Source organism: Castor canadensis, chromosome 10 (genome assembly GCF_047511655.1).
Source record: "Castor canadensis chromosome 10, mCasCan1.hap1v2, whole genome shotgun sequence".
Lineage (NCBI taxonomy): Eukaryota > Metazoa > Chordata > Mammalia > Rodentia > Castoridae > Castor > Castor canadensis.
This window is the reverse complement of record NC_133395.1, coordinates 136404982-136420499: the sequence shown is the minus strand read 5'-3', so window position 1 is coordinate 136420499 and position 15518 is coordinate 136404982. Positions and strand designations below refer to the sequence as shown.

Here is a 15518-nt window from a genome sequence, read left to right as displayed (position 1 = left end):
AACCCCTCTTCACCTTTAGCTTATGGCCCTAGACCCAACTCACTTGGTTTCAATCAGGATGTCAGCATTGGTGGGATTCAGTACAGCTTTACAGATCAGCTCCTGGGTCACTGGAATCGATTTGTTCATGGACACACAGAGGTCAGAGAGGTAATCTAAGAACCTACCCAGAAATAGAAAACAAAATGTTTTCAGCAAAGCAAGCACAAGTTTTTTGAGCCTGCCTGTTCCTCATAGAGGCCCCACATTCATTTAATAAGACAAGTCAGGAACACTGTGGGCTTTGATGCCAGTGCCCATGGTACCACAGGAAACCCAGACATCAGAGAGAAGGAGGAGAGAAGCAGAACAGTAAAGATGGCTGTGACTGTGGCCAAGGAAGACGTGATGGGGTGGGAAGATGAAAAGAAGAGCAGGATGTGAAAGAAGTTCACAGCAGGAGGAAATAACAGGGACGTGGTGCCATCAGAGTGGTCAGGGTCAGGCTGTGAAACTTGACTGCCCAGGCTGGAGGTCCAGCTGTGATGCTAACCAGGTGGGTTCTGATACAGACCATTACTTAGCATTGTGCTTCAGTTTTCTCATGTACAGAAAAAAGATAGGACTGCCCTCGGGAGTAAATGAGATAATCCATGCTTTCTTAGCCCCTTCCCCCAAACATGAGCAGACTCTAGGAAATTTATTTTTTTATGGGTAGTAGTAGTTATTTTTACAGCAACCCTATCAGCTCTCCAGGGGGACCATTTGTGACACCAATACTGTGAACTGCTCATTTCACTTAAATAGTGCGGGTCTTAATTAGAAGGAGGAAAGAGGCAGGGAAGGAATGAAGGCAAGGTGGGGCACAGATCTATGTGAAAGAGAGGAGAGGGTAGAATTAATTTAAATATAATGAAACACTCAGAAGATTTACTGTGATATTGGAAAAATCTTCTAACTGATATGGGGGGAGGATTTCTAAAAAGACAGTAATTGTCATTTACTGTGCACCTCCACAGATATTTATTCTTGCATAATTTTCAGAACTAAACATTTAGCAGATGAGGGAAGGTGTCTTGTTCCAAACCATGTTCTTACTCCTACTCATCAAAGAGCCACTTCAGACTAATCAGAGCCTGCCACTGGCAGCCCCAAGGACAGCAAGCCCAGCACCCTGGCAAGCTCAGTTTTCCCATCTTAAATGCACACGCCATTCTGCTGCACCGACCCCGCTGGTGCCTCACCTGGGCTCCCGGTTCTTCCGCACCAGACTGACAAAAGTGTCGATCTCAGCTGCAGTGATGTGCTTTTCCAGGAGTTTTCGATTATTGTGGAGCAGGGCTGTGATAGTGTCTTCAGCCAACACATCATAGCCGATCTGCTTCTGCATGAAGCCAAACTGCTTGGCTATATACTCCTTTCCGGGAGAGAAAAGAAAAGTTAGCCAAAAAGACACAAAGATAGTAAAGTTAAAAGCAATCAAAGAAGCAACATCCCCTGATAAGAGCTACTGTTCAACAGGCAAATTACCCTAGACAGAGCAGCTTTCCCCAACCTTCTACCCTAGGACAATGGCAGAACACCCTTCAATCCTTTATTTTACTAAACCTGCCATACAAACATCATTATGCAAAAATCCTTATGTTTACACATGGGCACTTTAAGTGTACAGAACAAATTTTAATCTAATGACTTATTTAAAAAAAAAAGGTCAGAAGTTGTTACTCAGCTGAGAGTTTATTACTAATTTAAGAGGACTTAACTGTGCCCCATTCCTCACTGTGGCTGAATAAATGCAGATTAAGTCTATCTAGACATGTGAAATAATGGTAGCCCATTATGTTTTCTTCTGGGTAAAAGCTTTTTTTTTTTTTTTAAAGTCAATGGGTAGTAGAGGAAAGTCAGGAGTTTCTAAGTCCATCAATCATATTTATAGGGCATATGAACCCATCTCTGGCTTCTCTCTCTTTTGGGAACAGACATCACATTCCATAGAAATATTAGAAAACTCAAGGAAGCCTCTTATGAATAGTTATTTGTTTCTATTCAAAGATAATTCCCTGGGGATGTAGCTCAGTGGTGGAGCACTGCCTAGCATACATGAAGCCCTTGGTTCCATCCCCAGGAACTGAAAACAAATAACAAAAAAAAAACCACCTAAGCTATTCCCTGCCCAAGACTATTTGCTTGCTCAAAGTTCAAAACCGGCTTTAATTTTTTTTTATTAATTCCTAAATCCTGAGAACTATCCAGAACGAACATGGCAGACATGGGCCACATTTCAGCCTATTCTCAATAAGGATGCATGTTTGGGAATTTATCGGCCTTCAGGGATACAGCTCTGCCAACTGGCACAGGATCCATAAATAACTAGACACCCAACCCAGCAGCAGCAAGAGAAACTGGTTTAGTTTCCCTGTGTATGGGCAGTGTGTCCTGGGACACACTTAGCAAGAGTGCAGTAAGATCTCCTCCCAGCCATTTGGAAAGCAGAGCTTGGTAGTATCAAGGCACGAGGACAGCTGGGAAAAAGTTAGCAAAATCCCATCTCACTCAATAACTTGGGCAAGGTGGCACGTGCCTGTAATCACAGATACATAGGAACTATAGGTAAAGCACCTGCCTAGTGAGACCCTGAGCTCAAAAACCAAGACCTGCAAAAACAACAATCTCTTTGGCACGGAGTATGGTATAATGTACCAGAGGAGGATTTAAAGCAACCACACTTGCTGATATGGTTAGTTAGGATTAACAATATCTTCATGATGACACAACAAAAAGCTTAAATTGAAAGGCAAGAGAGTGACACACCTTAAAACCAAAACCTATCCGTAGCACAAGGCAGGGAAAGTTCACGTGAAGTGACTAGAGTCACGACTATAATGAGCAACATCCTGCCCATCTACAAAACCGTATGGACGGCAGGTTTCCCTAATTTCAGAGCTCGTAACATATGGCGTCAGACAGGTTTGTTGTGGAGAAGCATCTTAGGAATTATTGGACATTTTAGAGTTTCTCTAACTTCTGTTTACTAGAAACACTCTCAACCTGGAACACTCAAAAGGGTCACAAGACACTGGGAAAAAACTGCTTCTAGTTGAGACCCAATGATGTAGCAATACAATTCTGAGTTCCTCTAGAATCTCAAGACTGTATGGAAATTACCAAAAACGTTACATTTATTTCATGACGAATATGCATTCTATACTGTACTATACATATATACATATATTTATAGATAATAACAGACTGTCAACAAACATGAGCTAGAATCAAAACAAAGAAAAAGTTACTGGCAGAGATGGAAAATATTAAAGAGGACAGGAATGAAAGATTCTACTCTATCTTCAAGAAAAAGACCTGGAACCATTTCACCCCTAAGCCTGAAGGGAACTTGCCCTAAAATTTGGGGCTGGGTGAGGTAGCTTATACCTGTAATCCCATCTACTTAGGAGGCAGAGTTTGGGAAGATGGCAGTCCAAGGCCAGCCCCAGGCCAAAAAAATTGTGAGACCCTACCTGAAAAATAACTACAGCAAAAAGAGCTGGGGGAGTGACTCAAGTGGTAGAGTGCCTGCCTTATAAGCACAGAGCCCTGAGTTCAAACCTCAGTATCACCAAATAATAATACTATAAACGTAATACTGATTTCAAAAACATGAAATTTCACTGAAAGGTGGCTGCAAAAGAGAAATTTTTTTATTATTCATTTATTCACATGTGCACGTACATTGTTTGGGTCATTTCTTCCCCCTGCAAGAGAGAAATTTTTGGTCTTCTTATTTTTTTTGTTTTTCTAATTGGTACCTAAAAACCGCTAATGAGGTATTTTTCCAGTTAACTTTCTTAAGGATTCTGCAATACATATTCTTGCCAGGCATGCAAACCAATCTGTGATTCCTTTTCAAAAGTAAACTTAATAAATAGGGACTAGTTCGATGTTAACTGTATGTACATACATGACACTTAGAACTCATGAACAAAGGTCGTGAACTTCAGGAAGGAAACTGACAATCACTTCCCATGCATCCTTAATCCTCACCTGGTTCTTCCTGTAGTCCTGCTGAGAGTGTCTCAGGACCCTGTAGCAGAGCCGGCAGATGTGTCTGAAAGGAGCATGCCGCTGGTCCCCCAGCTCCTCCAATCGAAGCATTGGGCCATCCCCACAGTCTGTGAAGGGGGCCTGAAGCAACTTGAAGATCTGTTTGTGAAAATACAGAGTAAAACTACCATTGCTGAGTGTTCCTAAAAGCTAACCCTCTGTCTGGAAAGAACAACTGTAAGATTGTGGCCAAAAAAAATGCTTCTATCCAAACACATCAACAGCCTGAAATCTGCATTCAGTTCATCAGCTGAGACTGGGCACCTACTGATGCAGACCACCTGGAACCATCTGGTCCTCCCAGAGGTGCTGGTGCAGTGTTTAATGAGAAATAAAGAGCACAGACTGACTGGTGTGGGCAGCTTCAAGGGTGAGATCACGCACCTTTATTACTTCTGTCAGGGAGGAAAATCAAAGTGGAATAGCACTGGCTGACAGCACTTGAAATGGATTCACAAGACCTCGTGAAGCCAGGTTTCAGACATATCCACAGTGACCTTCTAAACTGAGCTGTCTTCACATGCCCAACCAGGTATGTGCCAGCCTTGCAAACTGGCTGACCTGATACTTCGGGAAGGAAATTCACTAGCCTTTCCAACCCTTGCTTCCTGAGACTCTATCCAGCCCTCTCTTATAAGACAGTTTGACTTTGGCCATACAACCACAATTCTGGACAAATGAGATTAGTGTAAGCTACAAAAATGGCTACCATCTTCTCAAAACCTCCAAGCACATCTTCAAGAGTTCTCAATTTTGGTGTCTCCTGGATTTCAATCCTAGTAAGACCAAATTGAATGCAACTCTTCTTTTTTTTCTCATCTACGTTGATTTGATCATGGTGAACAATACCTACATCCTTCTGTATTCTCCCCAGGAAAATGCAAAGAATACTATCTGTATCGCAAAGCTACTGTAAGGATGAAAGCAGGTAATAACTGAGTTGCGTACGTATAGTGCCCTATAAGTGGGCAGTGAAGAGTGCTACCACCAAGTCACATTATTTTGGCCCCTAAAGGAATTGCTATTGTGAGAATGAACACAGGCATTAAGCCCAAAGTCTGATTTTGACTCAACACATGAAACAGTTGGATATAATTTACTCTTGGACTTGAAACCCTTGTTGAAACATGAATTTTGTCTATCATGGGCTAACAGAACAGGATCCCCAAATGTCACATTCCCATGGAGAGCATTGGGCTTGTAATTAATATGCTTTTCTTTTAGCTTTAGTAGCCAGGAATTTCCAAGGCAACAGCTTTACAGAATTGCATGGTACAGTAAACCTGCCTAATTGATGGATTTATTAAACGTGGTTTTGACTGTGCGGTCAGAAAAAAATTATTAATTTTAAAACTCAAAAGAAATTTTAAATTCTTACACACGCATTAGGCAGCTCAGTTGACATGAAAGAAGTTGTGTCAGGCTTATATTATCGTCAGTAGTGTTTAAATCTTTGTGTGATCTGCGAGTGTTTCCCTGCCCTTAATTTTGTGAAAATATGCCTCCCCAAAAAGTAAATGGCCCCTAAAGCAAGATAAAAGTTATGGTGATCCTCCCAAGCCAAAAAGGGCATGCAATGTGCTTAATTTAAGTGATGAAATAAAATTTTTAGATTTATCGAAAGGCAGCATGTCTTTAAAGAAAGTTAGGCGTCATTATGAAAAAACGAATCAGGCACCCACAGTACAGTACTGACCTCTGTGTACCCCAAGCATTTGTGGTTTTTCCTCAATGGTGGTCTCCTTGGACCCACATACGCATGGAAAACAACAGTCTACTATATGCATTTTTGTGTACATCCTCCACCCTGGATTAGTCACTTTTCCTGCCTCTAACTTGTCTTTTCATCAGTTTATGTTTATACTGCAATGATTTGGATCTTAAAATGTCCCCCAAAGCTCCTATGTCGAAGGTTTGATCCCCAGTGCAGCAGTGGCTCAGAGGTCCTTAAGGACACGCTCAGGTCATGAAAACTCATCAATGGATTCATAACTTAATGGGTTTCAGGGGAGGAACTTGGTTATAAAAGCAAGCTTTCCCTCTCTGTTTCCTGGCCACAATGAAGCATGCAATTTTGCTCCTCCACAAGCCCCACCATGATGGTATGTTCTGCCATACCACAGGCCCAAAGCAACACAAGTGACATGGATTGAAACCTCTGAAACTGGAAGCCAAAATAAACCTTTGCTGCTCTAAGCTGATTTTTCTCATAGGACAGAAAGCTGACTAACACAACAGCAAATAATTCCACTTATGTATTTCCTGTAAACTACTACTCGTTTCTTTATGGAAAGATTCTGTAGTGATTTATAGGGATCCCCATAAGGAGCCCTGGGTTTATTATATATTCCAAATCCCCTAAAGATATTAAATAACCTTAAGGATACACTGCACTGAGGAGCATAAAGATGTCAACTCAAAACTTCTTCAGGGTCATACTAGGTGAACTCTCACATGATTGACACTCAACAAATACAGTAAATATCAACCGAACCAAGCTATCCAGCCATGAAGAGACATGGAGGAGCTTTAGACGCATGTTACTAAATGTAAGTGGCCAATCAGAAAAGGCAACATACTATCCAGTTCCAACTATGTGAGTCTGAAAAAGGCAAATCCATGGAGGCTGAAAAAAAGATTAGTGCTGGTCAAAGGTAAAGGAGAAAGATGAACAGGTAGAACACAGGATTTTCAGGATAGTGAAACTATTCTACCTGACACTGTAATGGTGGATACATGGCATTATGTATTTGTCAAAACCCACATAATGTACAACAACAGGCGTGCATGTAAGCTATGCACTTTGCGTGATAATGATGTGTCAGTACAGGTTCACTGACAGTGACAACTGTTCCACTCTGGTGCAGGATGCAGGGGGAGGAGGAAAGGGCACAGGAGAACCTAAAACCGCTCTAACAAATACCTTCCAGGTGGGAATCATCCATGGTCCCCTCAGCTACCTCAGATTTCTAACAAACCCAACCTCCAAGTACATACATCTCACAGACCTGCTTGAGAATATTCTGTTCCCTCATCAACTTCTGCCGTTCTCGGTTGGGCTTGGAGAAGACTACTTCAAGCACATCTTGGCCAGAGTTAGTTCCACCAGTGACAAAGTAAACCAAGTCCTCCAGCAGCTTCGTCACAGACCTTGCAAGGAAAGAGACCATTAGAGACAGCATTCAATGCTCAACAAGTCTGGGAGCTTCACCTCAGAAGCTTCAGGCCTCGTGAACCAGTTCAACAGTACAGAATATGTTCTTTCCAATTTCCTTGAAATCAACAGCTAAGGCCAATTACCAAAAAGAATGAAACACAAACCACATAGCATTTCCATAAAAGGATGATCACCGTTATGCAGTGTCAGCCATCAAATTTCCTCAGAGTAAGCTTAATCCCTAACATTCAGTAAAGTGATTCTGAGACCAAACTAGAGAGAAAAGAGAGGAAAATGGAGAGGAAGAAGGAGAGGAGAAGAGAGAGAAAGAGACAAGGAGGTGAAGGTTATTGTGGGGGGGGAGAGGGGGGGAGAGAACTGAAGCCACCCATAAACGCTCAGGCCTGCCACGCTCACACATAGCTGTTGAGTTGCCATTCTCTCACTTCCCAAGGAATTTTCCAAATCTGTATCAGTTAAAGACCACTATGAGGACACATGCAGGAAGTCTTCACCTTCTCTCGTTCTGGGTGATGGTGCCTTTCTCCAGCTTCCCAGCGATGGAGCCTAGCACCTTGCTGGCATCATTGGCAAAGTCTAAATCCCGAACTTCAGCAGGAGAAACAGGAACTATGGCAAATGCTTCCTTATCCTCCTTCACGGGAGAGGTGCCAATCTGAAATTCAAAGTAGTTTTTGTAGGATAATCTTGGAATGAGCAGGTAAGAGATTAATCTAATACTCATTTACAAGATACTGGGCAATACAAAAACCTTGGAGCTATCTTGGAGTTAAAGCCAACTAGATACAGGAAAACTTCTGGAAGGTTGTACTAAATGGTTAATAGTTTTCATCTCTGGAAATTGCTATTATGGGGACCAGCAAGATAGGAAGGGGCACTGCTATCATTTTAGAGCTTCACTTATCACAGGGAACATAGTAGATTCCTACAGTTAAAGAACATGGCTGTTCACAGAGGAAAAGTGAATATGGAAAATGGTGATTATTAACTCAGAGAGTATCATAATGATAGACACTGTACCATTCTTTCAACTTTTCTATAAACTGAAAATGTTCATAAAGGTAGCAGAAAAAAAATCTAAAACCTTCTCTAACACTACAACCACAACAAGTATGAGACTTTCCTTCCATTTTTTGAAAAATCCCATGTTTTTATGCTCTATGAGCCTAGAGACTATGGGGGAAGGAGGGGAAGGACAAAAGATAAAAGGGGGCTGAGAGGTCTTTCAAGAAATAAATGATATGCTTAAATACATAAAGAAAAAGAGAAATAGTAAAGACTGGGAAAAATCAAGTAGTTATTTGATATACCTCAAGGCACAAGCAAAAATTCCCCTGGCCCAAATCATCTGTCAGACAGACATGAAATACAGACAATTGCTTCACCACTAGAGCAGAAGCCATGGAATAAAATAAAAGGTTCTGGTTATTTCAAAAGCCCTAAGTTTGCTTCACCCAGGACCCTTAGAGAGAATTCTTTTCTGGCATTCAAGTTTGGCCATGACTGCACTCATAGGGGAAAAAAAGAAAGAACAAAAACCACTTCACAGCTTCATATTCTTCTGTTTATTCTCAAAGGAGCCCTTTCACGAGGGGCCAGGAGGAGGTAGACAAATTCTGGGACTTACTTTCAGCATCACAGGTTTTTCCTCCTCCTTGTCAATAGGAATGTTTGTGCTGTGAACCCAGGTGTTAGTACATAGGTGTCTGAGCCGGACATAGGAGTTCCTAAAGAGAAGAAAAGATTTTAGGAACAGGAATATTTGGGTTTACTCTGTAGTCACCTGTCTAGAATATATTCTAATCAAAATAGAAGGGGACACAAAATGGTTCTCTACTCTGCTCACTAGACAGTATATACTTAGGAGTAAGGGTCTGTTTCAGGTCACATTCTGATGTATTTACAACAGAAAATAATTCATAATGACACTGAGGCTGTTGCAACATGTTTTATTTCTAAAAATAAGATCATACTATGTGAATTAATTATACAAGCAGCATGAAAACAGAGCATCAAGAATTGAGAATGTATTAGTGCTTGTCGCAAGAGCTAATAAAGCAATAACAGATTTCATATAGTTCAATAAAGAAAAAAAGGAAATCATAAAATTTCTGGAAGAAAATATGAGTAAATATTTACTAATCTTGTGGTAGAGAAAATTTGAAGCATGCAATAATGTCTAAACTCTTTAGAAGAAGAATAAACTTTATTATTCTATTATTTCCTAAGTGCTGCTGGGCAAGCATTCTACCACTTGATCCACACCTCTAGCCCTTTTTGTTCTGGTTGTTTTGGAGACAGAGTCTCACTTTTTGCCCAGGCTGGCCTGGACCATAATCCTATTTTATGGTTCCCACCATCACTGCGATGACAGTTGTGCCTAGCTTTTTTGAACTTTTTGCACGGGCTGTCATCGAACTGTGATCTTCCTGAACTCAGCCGCCCTAGTAGCTAGGATTATAGATATGAACCACTGGTATCTGGCTGGATTATCTAAGTGTTAAGTCTTCTCTAGAGCAAGTGTGTGTGTGTATGCATATTTCACAAAGGAAATTGGAAAAAAAAAAAGCCAGAGGAAAAAGAGTAAAATACAACATAGAAAGGTTATTAATCCACATATATAATGAGTTCACACAAATCAATAAGAAAAGCATGAATAACAGAAATGAAAGTGGGATAAGTGCATAAATCAATAATTTAATAATGAAATATGAATAACCGATAAACAGGGAAGTTACCCAGTCAACTTTCTTAGCATACAAATATATACAAAACATATCATTTTATCCTATCACAGTCTATGAATCTTAAAAACTGATAAAAGTATCAACAAGAGCTTAGGGAAATGAGTTGAATACTATTTTTTTTGGTGCTGCTGTTTGAGCCCAGGGCCCTGCTCATACTAACCAAGAGCTCCACCACAGAGCTATGCGCCCAGCCCTGCATATTGTGAGTTTGTAATCAGGCACAGCTCAGGAAAAGAGCCTGGCACTTTGTAGTGTGCCTGAATCCTTTCATCTAGAAATCCCATTTTTAAATTTTTTCCCTTTAAGAAACGATAGCATAGGTGCAAAGGTGGCACAGAAATGTTTAACAAATTATTACTTATAATTGTAAAAACCTATACAATCTAATGTCTTAATAAGGACTAATTACAGTGCATACTATAGAATTCTACCATTACTTAACGTGATGATAATCAATAAGCACTTACTTGGAAACACACACAGAATACATGATTCCATAAAAAAAAAAAATTGGTCAAAGTAACTTATGGTCCCATTTAGATCTCACTGCTGCATGCCCAGAGACCTGTCTGAACCTCCATGAACCAAAATCTTCTTTTTGTTGAGATTGGGATTTGAGGACAGGACTTCACACTTGCAAGGCGGGTGCTCTACAGCTTGAGCCACACCTCCAGTCCATTTTGCTCTGGTTTTTTTGGAGATGGGGGGTGGGTCTTGCGAACTCTTTGCCTAGGCTGACCTCGAACTACGGTTCTCCCAATCTCAGCCTCCCAAGTAACTAGGATGACAGGTGTGAGCCATCAGTGTTCAGCTGAACTAAAATCTTAGCAGTGGTTAATTACGCATGGCTGGATTGTATGTAATTTTTACTTATTCCTTCTCCACAGGGTTTTAAAAGATGGTTGTTTTATTGTATCTTTCTATAATGAGCAAGCATTACCTTGCTCATTATAAGGTTTACAAGGTTTTTCAATTTTGCTTTTCTTTTAAAGAAGAAGTAGTAAAAACAATTCTTGCCCTACAGAGCCTACCGTTTCATTGGTGAAACTAGATGAATGTATACCAAACAAGAGGGAAGTGAAAAAAGACAGATGTTGAAAAACACTATGTTGGGAAACAGTCAAGGACGACTCAAGAGAGTTGTGAAGGTTCTGTCACAGATATAAAATTTAGACTATTTGGTCTGGAACTTTAAACATTGGTAGGGTGGTGGTCAGAGAGGGGAGAACAACAGAAATCATTCATACTAAGAGGAATTCAGGACAGTGACACATCACATTCATGGAAAGGCCAGGGGAGCAAAGCAAATCAGACGTTTACTGTCACCAGGCCCTCTGCCCTCCTCCATTGTAACTGCCATGAATGTTCCAAGTAAGGCCACAAGGCCACAAGAGGGAAAACCTAATGATATTTACTATAACTAGAATGAATATGAAATAACACTAACAAGATATTTAACAAAAAGATTTTCATTTTTGATTCTAAGTTGGATTCATTTTCCTTATTTTTAAAACATAACCAAAGCCTGGAGATTAGGTTTTAGCTTGCTGATTTACATTCTATAGAGTTTTATGTCAATTTCATTTAAGATACAAAAGACACTCTATCAGTTCCTCTGAAGTCCCATTCTTAATCCTTAGTTCAGAAGCCATGCTATCAGGACAAACACAAAAAGAGCCACAGGGATGGATAATATCCCAATGCTCATTTAGTGCATCTAATTTATGCACACTGAAATCTCTCTAGCTTGTTTATTGTATCCAGGATTGGAAATTATCCCTCTCACTTTGACTCCAAAGGATTCTTTTAATCAGTGACTATCCCCAAAATGCCTTTGCTGGTAACATTTCACAGATGTTCGTATATCTAACCTTAGACTTTTTTATCTGCAAGCAAACAAAATTCAGAACTTCAGATGGAAGAAAATGGATGTATTACTGCTGAAGTCTTTTATGATTCCACAGGATCAATGAATAACAGTGAGACCCACTTCTCTTTTGGCACTGAGTTTGGTAGCCAACAGCAAGAATGAATAAAAAATTTAAAAGCAAAGAGCTAGTCCAAGATCATAAGTGAGCACCATGCCAAACACTTTTTCCACCAAGCTGAACACAAGGCTTCTCTTGCTTCTGAATTTACAATCAGTCTAGGGAAGGACACCTGCCCACAAAGAAAGTTTGCAAATAAAGAAACAGTAATGAATGGAAGGAGTGAAGGAGGGAACTCCAACCAGTCAACACTGCTCAGCCAGCGGACCCAGAAACTTCAACTTTTCTTTCCCACAGGAATATGGGGATTTCCAAACCACTAGGGAATACAGGTCAAGCAGCTGTCTTCTGTATCTGATGGAACAATGTGATACTTTAAATCCCATGCTTCTCCTCTGTTCTATCCTGACAAACTTTCACATTTAGCATTGAATATAAATGTCATTCCTCCATCTTCTGAGGTCCTAAGAAAAATTCACTAAATAATATTCAGAACTGAGGACACAACATGTGGAAAATCACTTGAACTGAAATGCAGTTGGGTTTTACAGACCTCTACCTATGTAGGTAATAAGCAGGCAGCCAGCTTTTAAAAAGCAAGATCAACCTCAAACAAACCATATTTTTAAAGATCTTTTAATGAATCAAAGACCTAAGTGTAAAAACAGAAAACTATAAAATTCTTCTTTTGTCCCTCTCCTTTTTTTTTTTTCCTGGTATTAATGGGGTTCCAATTCAGGGCCTAGCGTTTGCTAGGCAGGTGTTCGATCACTTGAGCTAGGTCTCCATCTCCCCATCCCTTTTTCGCTTTAGTTATTTTTTAAATAGGGTATTGCAGCCCAAGGCTGAGCCACCAAGCCCAGCTAAAACTCTTAGAAGAATATCACCATGAAGTTTTGTGAGCTTAGATTAGTAATGGTTTCTTAGGTAAAAAGTCAAAAAAACAAGCAAATTAAAAAATGAGCTGAACGTCTACAAAATTAAACTTTTTTGCTTCAAAAGACACCATTAAAGTTGAAAGATAAAATGAGAGAAAATATTTGCAAATCAGGTATCTGATAAGTTATCTATATCTAGAATAAAGAACATTTATAACTCAATAGTTAAAAAATGGAACTTTTTAAAATAGGCAAATAATGGCAAAGGATGTAAGTAAATATTTCTTCAAAGAAGATGTACAAATGGCCAATAAACACATGATCACCAACCATTAGAGAAATGTAGATCAAAATCACAATGAGATTCCACTTCACAGTAATTAGGATGGCTCAGTAAAAAAGATAATGACAAGTCTTGGAGAGACTGGAACTCTCATGTACTGATGATGGGAATGTAAAATGGTCCATCTAGTTTGAGAAGCAACCTGGCAGTTCTTCAAAAGGTTAAACACAGCAATTTAATTCCCAGAGAAACATAAATGTCCACACAAAAACGTGTACAGAAATGTTAGCGACAGCCTTATTCATCATAGGCCAAAAATACAAACAACTCAAATGGCCATCAGCTCATAAAGGGATAAATGAAACGTGGTTTTACCCACAGAATGGAGTATGATTCAAAATTAAACGGAATACTTATCTATGTTACAACATGGATAAATCTTGAAAACACCACCAAGTAAAAGAAGCCAGTCACAAAACATCACATGACATGTGACCCCATTTCTATAAAATGCCCAGAACAAGCCAGTCAGAAAGTGCATGAGAAGAGGGCAAATACGGTTGATGTATTTTATATACATGTATGAGGACAGAACATTGAAACCTGTCAAAATCATTTTAGTTAAAGAGGAGGGGGAGGAGGGGAAATGATGATGGAGATAAACCTAGCTAAGGTACATTGTAAGCAAATATGGAAAGGTCACAATGAACCCACCTCTCTATAACTACTGTATGCTAATAAAATTGTTTTTGAAAGAGAAAACAGTAAAGTAGATTAGTCTAAGGCTGGGGGTAGGGTGTGGAAAATGAGTGACCACTAATGCGTATGGTGTTTCTTTCGGGGGCTAATAAAAATACTCCCAAATTGATTGCAGTGATGGTTGCCTAACTCCATTAATCTACTAAAAACCAACGAATAAAGCACTTAAAAAAAACTTATTATCATATTATTGTACAGGGGGTACACACTGTGACATTTACAAAAGTGCAATATATCATAGTTACAATATACCACAGTTAAATTCACCCCCTCCATCATTCTCTTCTCTTCTCCTCCCATCTTTAGAATAGTATCATCAGATCTCATTGTTCCATTTTCATGTATGAGTACACAGTATTTCCACCATATTCAGCCTCCTTCACCCTTTCTTTCTATTCCCCCTTTCCTCCTGGTACCAACCCCCAAACAGGACCTGTTTTACCTCCCTGACCTCCAATTTTGAAAAAAAAAGACATTTTTTTAAGATAGCTATAGAGGGTGTTTAATTATGACATTTCAATGTATGCATATATTGTAACCCAAATTGGTTCATCCCTCTAATTTTCTCCTTTCTACTTTGGTCCCCTTCTTATGGTGATTTCAACAGGTTTAAACATTCTATATTCATTCTTGTATAGAAAACATATCAACAATATTCACCTTCTTTACTTCCTTCCTTTACCCTCCCTCTACTGTTAGTGACTTCCCCTTAGTGAAATACAGCACTTTATATAGGTGAATTATAGCTCAAAAAGCCTAGGGTTTTTCTTTTATTTCTCTTCTTTTCTTAAGAAGAACTTGGGCACTATGTTGCCCAAGTTGATCTCAAAACTCCGAGACTCAAGAGATCCTCCTGCCTCAGTCTCTTAAGAAGCTGAGGCTATGGCCCAAAAAAACCAAAAATTGTATGTTTTCTCTCATATGTGGACATTAGATCAAGGGCAAACACAACAAGGGGATAGGACTTTGAGCACATGATAAAAGCAAGAGCACACAAGGGACGGGTGAGGATAGGTAAAACACCTAAAAAATTATCTAGCATTTGTTGCCCTCAACGCAGAGAAACTAAAGCAGATACCTTAAAAGCAACTGAGGCCAATAGGAGAAGGGGACCAGGAACTAGAGAAAAGGTTAGATCAAAAAGAATTAACCTAGAAGGTAACACACATGCACAGGAAATTAATGTGAGTCAACTCCCTGTATAGCTATCCTTATCTCAACCAGCAAAAACCCTTGTTCCTTCCTATTATTGCTTATACTCTCTCTTCAACAAAATTAGAGATAAGGGCAAAACAGTTTCTGCCGGGTATCAAGGGGGTAGGGGAGAGAAGAAGGGGGGGGAGTGGGTGGTAAGGGAGGGGGTGGGGGCAGGGGGGAGAAATGACCCAAGCATTGTATGCACATATGAATAATAAAACAATAAAAATTAAAAAAAAAAAAAAAGGAAGCTGGTGCTATAGGCAGATGTCACTGTGCCCAGCAGGCTGTTTTTAAAGGCATTTGAAACCAGGGGTTCCAGACCTGGAGGGTGAAAAGCTGTGCCCACACTTGGGACTTTCTGAGAGAACATCTCTAGCTTCCCTCAGGTCCTTAAGGGTTAACAAT

At 39.8% G+C, this 15518-nt stretch overlaps 1 protein-coding gene across 1 annotated transcript in view; it reads right to left on the bottom strand.

Annotated features, from left to right (window-relative positions):
• Itpr1 (inositol 1,4,5-trisphosphate receptor type 1) overlaps positions 1–15518 on the bottom strand; it is a 318227-nt gene that overhangs the window by 159564 nt on the left and 143145 nt on the right. The window contains exons 14-19 of the mRNA XM_020184001.2: positions 8886–8985; positions 7753–7913; positions 7089–7230; positions 4021–4179; positions 1224–1396; positions 44–163 (exon numbers count right to left, since the gene is read on the bottom strand). Coding sequence (XP_020039590.1) covers positions 44–163; positions 1224–1396; positions 4021–4179; positions 7089–7230; positions 7753–7913; positions 8886–8985 — 855 coding nt within the window. The remainder of the gene's footprint in view (positions 1–43; positions 164–1223; positions 1397–4020; positions 4180–7088; positions 7231–7752; positions 7914–8885; positions 8986–15518) is intronic.